Source organism: Procambarus clarkii, chromosome 40, assembly GCF_040958095.1.
Source record: "Procambarus clarkii isolate CNS0578487 chromosome 40, FALCON_Pclarkii_2.0, whole genome shotgun sequence".
In the NCBI taxonomy this organism is placed as follows: Eukaryota; Metazoa; Arthropoda; class Malacostraca; order Decapoda; family Cambaridae; genus Procambarus; species Procambarus clarkii.
In genome coordinates this window covers 12,129,453-12,136,309 of record NC_091189.1, presented here as the reverse complement: position 1 = coordinate 12,136,309, position 6,857 = coordinate 12,129,453, and the positions used below count along the sequence as shown (strand labels likewise).

Here is a 6,857-nt window from a genome sequence, read left to right as displayed (position 1 = left end):
ATAGGCATCAATATGCAACACAAGCATCAATGTCTAACATAGGCATCAATATGCAACACAAGCATCAATGTCTAACATAGGCATCAATATGCAACACAAGCATCAATGTCTAACATAGGCATCAATATGCAACACAAGCATCAATGTCTAACATAGGCATCAATATGCAACACAAGCATCAATGTCTAACATAGGCATCAATATGCAACACAAGCATCAATGTCTAACATAGGCATCAATATGCAACACAAGCATCAATGTCTAACATAGGCATCAATATGCAACACAAGCATCAATGTCTAACATAGGCATCAATATGCAACACAAGCATCAATGTCTAACACAAGCCTCAATATGCAACACAAGCATCAATGTCTAACATAGGCATCAATATGCAACACAAGCATCAATGTCTAACATAGGCATCAATATGCAACACAAGCATCAATGTCTAACACAAGCCTCAATATGCAACACAAGCATCAATGTCTAACATAGGCATCAATGTCTAACATAGGCATCAATATGCAACACAAGCATCAATGTCTAACACAAGCCTCAATATGCAACACAAGCATCAATGTCTAACACAAGCCTCAATATGCAACACAAGCATCAATGTCTAACACAAGCCTCAATATGCAACACAAGCATCAATGTCTAACACAAGCCTCAATATGCAACACAAGCATCAATGTCTAACACAAGCCTCAATATGCAACACAAGCCTCAATGTCTAACACAAGCCTCAATATGCAACACAAGCATCAATGTCTAACACAAGCCTCAATATGCAACACAAGCATCAATGTCTAACACAAGCCTCAATATGCAACACAAGCATCAATGTCTAACACAAGCCTCAATATGCAACACAAGCATCAATGTCTAACATAGGCATCAATGTCTAACATAGGCATCAATATGCAACACAAGCATCAATGTCTAACATAGGCATCAATGTCTAACATAGGCATCAATGTCTAACATAGGCATCAATATGCAACACAAGCATCAATGTCTAACACAAGCCTCAATATGCAACACAAGCATCAATGTCTAACATAGGCATCAATGTCTAACATAGGCATCAATGTCTAACATAGGCATCAATGTCTAACAAAGGCATCAATATGCAACACAAGCATCAATGTCTAACACAAGCCTCAATATGCAACACAAGCATCAATGTCTAACATAGGCATCAATGTCTAACATAGGCATCAATATGCAACACAAGCATCAATGTCTAACATAGGCATCATTATGCAACACAAGCATCAATGTTTAACATAGGCATCAATATGCAACACAAGCATGAATGTCTAACATAGGCATCAATATGCAACACAAGCATCAATGTCTAACACAAGCCTCAATATGCAACACAAGCATCAATGTCTAACATAGGCATCAATATGCAACACAAGCATCAATGTCTAACACAAGCCTCAATATGCAACACAAGCATCAATGTCTAACACAAGCCTCAATATGCAACACAAGCATCAATGTCTAACACAAGCCTCAATATGCAACACAAGCATCAATGTCTAACATAGGCATCAATATGCAACACAAGCATCAATGTCTAACACAAGCCTCAATATGCAACACAAGCATCAATGTCTAACACAAGCCTCAATATGCAACACAAGCATCAATGTCTAACACAAGCCTCAATATGCAACACAAGCATCAATGTCTAACATAGGCATCAATGTCTAACATAGGCATCAATGTCTAACATAGGCATCAATATGCAACAGTAACGAAAGTTTTCCTCAGGATGAACAAGGAAGTTGTCAACATATCCCGTTCATTATTCACTCATACTCTGACCTCTACCGCTGTAGGCCCTGTCACTCCCCCCCCCCACCCCCCCACCCCCATGCTGTCACCTTTACATGCCTGTCCAAACGGCCACCTGTCTAAAACTAGTCACTGTTCAAAATGTCGCTTGTGTAAACTGTAGCCTCCCGCAAACTGTTATTTATCCAAACTGATTTCTGTCTAGAATAACACTTGTGGTCTAAACTGATCTAATGTCTAAACAGTTACCTGTCTAAAGTATGGCTTGTCTAAATGACTAACTATCCAGCCATACGGTTTCAAGAGCAGCTAAGACACAAGGCAATGGTAAGGGGGGGGGGTTATCTTGAGGTTATCTTGAGATGATTTCGGGGCTTTTTAGTATCCCCGCGGCCCGGTCCTCGACCAGGCCTCCACCCCCCAGGAGGCAGCCCGTGACAGCTGACTAACACCCAGGTACCTATTTTACTGCTAGGTAACAGGGGCATAGGGTGAAAGAAACTCTGCCCAATGTTTCTCGCCGGCGCCTGGGATCGAACCCAGGACCACAGGATCACAAGTCCAGCGTGCTGTCCGCTCGGGGTGACGATACACAATTGTCAACACCAAAATTTCATCAACAGTATTGGAGGCGGCACCAACACCAGCACACGCAGAGGTTGAGAGGCGGGACCAAAGAGCCAGAGCTCAACCCCCGCAAGCACAACTAGGTGAGTACACACACACACCACAAACCCAGGGTCGACCAGCCGCAGGCCAGAGACGACCCGCCTGCAGAGACGACCAGCCGCAGGCCAGTGACCAGACTCTGGCCAAAGATCAGCCGCAGGCCAGAGACGACAAGCCGCAGGCACAGCGGCGTGTGAGTGGCTGTGGGCTGTGCACTGGTACTGAGGACACGGGACGCTGAACAAGGAGCTCCCTGGCCGGTCTGAGTTTGTTGTGTGTGTGTGGACACAGGCCGCGAGTTGGTTTGCGGGCGAGTTAGCAACGAGAGAGAGAGAGAGAGAGTGTACTCACCTAGTTGTGTTTGCGGGGGTTGAGCTCTGGCTCTTTGGTCCCGCCTCTCAACCGTCAATCAACAGGTGTACAGATTCATGAGCCTATCGGGCTCTGTCATATCTACACTTGAAACTGTGTATGGAGTCAGCCTCCACCACATCACTTCCTAATGCATTCCATTTGTCAACCACTCTGACACTAAAAAAGTTCTTTCTAATATCTCTGTGGCTCATTTGGGCACTCAGTTTCCACCTGTGTCCCCTTGTGCGTGTTCCCCTTGTGTTAAATAGACTGTCTTTATCTACCCTATCAATCCCCTTCAGAATCTTGAATGTGGTGATCATGTCCCCCCTAACTCTTCTGTCTTCCAGCGAAGTGAGGTTTAATTCCCGTAGTCTCTCCTCGTAGCTCATACCTCTCAGCTCGGGTACTAGTCTGGTGGCAAACCTTTGAACCTTTTCCAGTTTAGTCTTATCCTTGACTAGATATGGACTCCATGCTGGGGCTGCATACTCCAGGATTGGCCTGACATATGTGGTATACAAAGTTCTGAATGATTCTTTACACAAGTTTCTGAATGCCGTTCGTATGTTGGCCAGCCTGGCATATGCCGCTGATGTTATCCGCTTGATATGTGCTGCAGGAGACAGGTCTGGCGTGATATCAACCCCCAAGTCTTTTTCCTTCTCTGACTCCTGAAGAATTTCCTCTCCCAGATGATACCTTGTATCTGGCCTCCTGCTCCCTACACCTATCTTCATTACATTACATTTGGTTGGGTTAAACTCTAACAACCATTTGTTCGACCATTCCTTCAGCTTGTCTAGGTCTTCTTGAAGCCTCAAACAGTCCTCTTCTGTTTTAATCCTTCTCATAATTTTAGCATCGTCCGCAAACATTGAGAGAAATGAATCGATACCCTCCGGGAGATCATTTACATATATCAGAAACAAGATAGGACCGAGTACAGAGCCCTGTGGGACTTCACTAGTGACTTCACGCCAATCGGAGGTCTCACCCCTCACCGTAACTCTCTGCTTCCTATTGCTTAGATACTCCCTTATCCACTGGAGCACCTTACCAGCTACACCTGCCTGTCTCTCCAGCTTATGTACCAGCCTCTTATGCGGTACTGTGTCAAAGGCTTTCCGACAATCCAAGAAAATGCAGTCCGCCCAGCCCTCTCTTTCTTGCTTAATCTGTGTCACCTGATCGTAGAATTCTATCAAGCCTGTAAGGCAAGATTTACCCTCCCTGAATCCATGTTGGCGATCTTCACACTGTCACATCAGTGTGTGTGTGTGTGTGTGTGTGTGTGTGTGTGTGTGTGTGTGTGTGTGTGTGTGTGTGTGTGTGTGTGTGTGTGTGTGTGTGTGTGTGTGTGTGTGTGTGTGTGTTGAACCAAACACATGCCAAAGCAAAGCAATATACAGCACCAGGGATTATTGTATTTCGTACCACAGGCACACACACACACACACACACACACACACACACACACACACACACACACAACACACAAGTCTATCTATCCTTCATTTCAGTGTTTGCAAATCATATGAAATTATTGAGAAAAAGATGGAATACATGGTATGTACTCTGACAACTAAACCAGTTCAATTTCCAGGTAATGAAATGTGACCTGGAGAAGAGTCCAGAAGAATTATATCACCTCAAACACATAACCTTTGGAACTAGAACAAAATGAAAGAACATGGTGATCGATATCCCTTGGGAATGATCTTTAAATCATCTGGGCAACATCAGCAGTATGTTGAAAACTGGCAAATGCAAGAACAACCTCTCTATATCTGAGAAAAAAAGTCATTCATAACATTGTATACCACGTACATGAGACCAGTTCTAAAGCATGTAGCGCCAGCATGAAAATCTACATTTTGACACAAATAGAACACCTCTAATCTCCATATATATCGAGATGAGCCAGAGAATCCATCCAAGTCAACCATACTTCACTGGGCTCAACCATCCGGCCGGCAACCTAACCTTATCCTCAATTCATCGTCCACCAAAAACAAAATCCAGTGTCACCCATGGTCAGCACATCCAGTCCATCGCCACAGTCCATCGCCACAGTCCATCGCCACAGTCCATCGCCACAGGCCATCGCCACAGGCCATCGCCACAGTCCATCGCCACAGTCCATCGCCACAGGCCATCGCCACAGTCCATCGCCACAGTCCATCGCCACAGTCCATCGCCACAGTCCATCGCCACAGTCCATCGCCACAGTCCATCGCCACAGTCCATCGCCACAGCTGCAGTCATTAGGTGTCTCAGCTGGGAACCGGTTTAATGAATCAAACACACACACACACATGTTATCACAGAGTGTGTTTGTGTGTGTGTGCGTGTGTGTGCGTGCTTGCCGACGTCCACACACACACACACACATTGGTCCTCTTCTATTTACCCTCTTTTGTTTATCGAGGGTCCGCCAATTACGATCATCTTGTGTGCCGAGTTTTGGTAAAAAAAAAATGATCAGCATTCTGGTCAGAGTGGGCAGGGAGGGCGTGGGGGGGGGGGGAGGGCGGGGGGGGGGGGGGAAAGTATGAGTATTAACTCCTTCACGTCTGTCACATCTTGGCTGGAGTGTATGCAACCTGATTCTTGCTTAAAGTTCAAGGTTCGAACCCCAGACGCGTTGACAAGAATTCGAATGAGGTATTTTGTCCCTGAAGTTCGATCAATTAATCCATTTACATCAAAATTGCTAATTACTGGTACATGTTAACCGGCAAATTTTACAACAAATTATTATATTTCTAGTTTCACCTTGTTCAGTCTGGACCCCTAAGGCCCAAGACAGAAGGCAGCAAGTGTACCAGTCAGCTTAGCATTTTAAAAGTACCGAATCACCTTCTGTGGTTGATTGTTCAATAAATCCCTGAACTATATGTTTAACTGATCTCTAATCCTGTCTGTGGAGGACAGAAGAAAATGTATATATGCTGGTTAGCATTGTAAATGTGTGGCCACGTTTGTGGTAGAAAATAATAATAAAAAAAAAAAACTAATCCCACAGCGGACACTAAAGCCTACCTAGGAGGCTGTTTGGTTTGTAATTCGGTTTCAGATAGTTTCAGGTACCTAACCATATTCCCACCGGCTCGTTAAACCACAATTGGCTCAAAAAACTATCAAGCCAAATGAGCGAGACGAACCATCCTATCTCACTCGGCCTGCGGTAATTAATCCCAGATCCGTGAATGAGTTCTGGAAGGAGATTACTCGCCACATAAATCTGCCCAGTGATCAATATATATATATTCGAGGCATCCTCGCTGGACGCCTGTCTCTCCTCTGGCCCGATTTCTGAACTAAAAGCAAAGAATCCGGTGTAGAGGGATGCGAAGGCGGATGCGACTAACAGCGACGGTGGGATCATTCCAGACTATGAATGGCTTCATATGAAGGTCAGCTATCAGCGTAATATGCCGAGGTATCAGAGCTAACGAGAGTAGATCTGCCTCTGTTTAACATAGTGGAGTGGGGCAGTGAGGCGATAGAGATGGGTAATTCTGCCCACTCAGCGGGTCTCCCAACACCTGCTGGAAACAGCTGCTCTTCCAGTCCTCTGATGCAGCCTCCGCTCCCACTATTCAGACTGCCCCATCTCCTACACCTGCAGCATCTCCTACACCTGCAGTATCTCCTAAACTTGCAGCATCTCCTACACCTGCAGCATCTCCTACACCTGCAGCATCTCCTACACCTGCAGCATCTCCTACACCTGCAGCATCTTCTACACCTAACACGTCTAGATGTTACCACTGCTAGGCTTAGGCTCGGCTACAAAAATCTTTGGGAATTTATAATATCTGCTGATGTAGACTTGACTAAATGTAAACTCTGTCAGCAGAATTATTCGCATACTTTGCGTCATTATATAATGGAATGTGAAAAAATCGAGGAATTTTGAGATAACACCATCAATAGTGTCCAAGAAATGTGTAAGTACTTCATTCATAATGATGTGCTGCCCGAAATCTTAGCGAAGTATCCAAAATTTGCTTACT

At 44.9% G+C, this 6,857-nt stretch overlaps 1 protein-coding gene across 1 annotated transcript; it reads left to right on the top strand.

Moving 5' to 3' along the window:
• Positions 1-4,753: 4,753 nt before the first annotated feature.
• LOC138372793 (anti-sigma-I factor RsgI2-like) lies at positions 4,754-6,618 on the top strand. Its single transcript, XM_069338446.1, has 2 exons — positions 4,754-5,106; positions 6,372-6,618. The coding sequence occupies exons 1-2, from the start codon at positions 4,754-4,756 to the stop codon at positions 6,616-6,618; spliced, it is 600 nt and encodes a 199-aa protein (XP_069194547.1).
• Positions 6,619-6,857: the final 239 nt, after the last annotated feature.

Bases quoted from the DNA above. Each gene is read 5' to 3' on its own strand.
- LOC138372793 (XM_069338446.1), top strand. From the start codon at position 4,754: ATGAGCCAGAGAATCCATCCAAGTCAACCATACTTCACTGGGCTCAAC. The intron at 5,107-6,371 runs GTGTCTCAGCTG...CTGCCCACTCAG, and splicing joins GCCACAGCTGCAGTCATTAG to CGGGTCTCCCAACACCTGCT.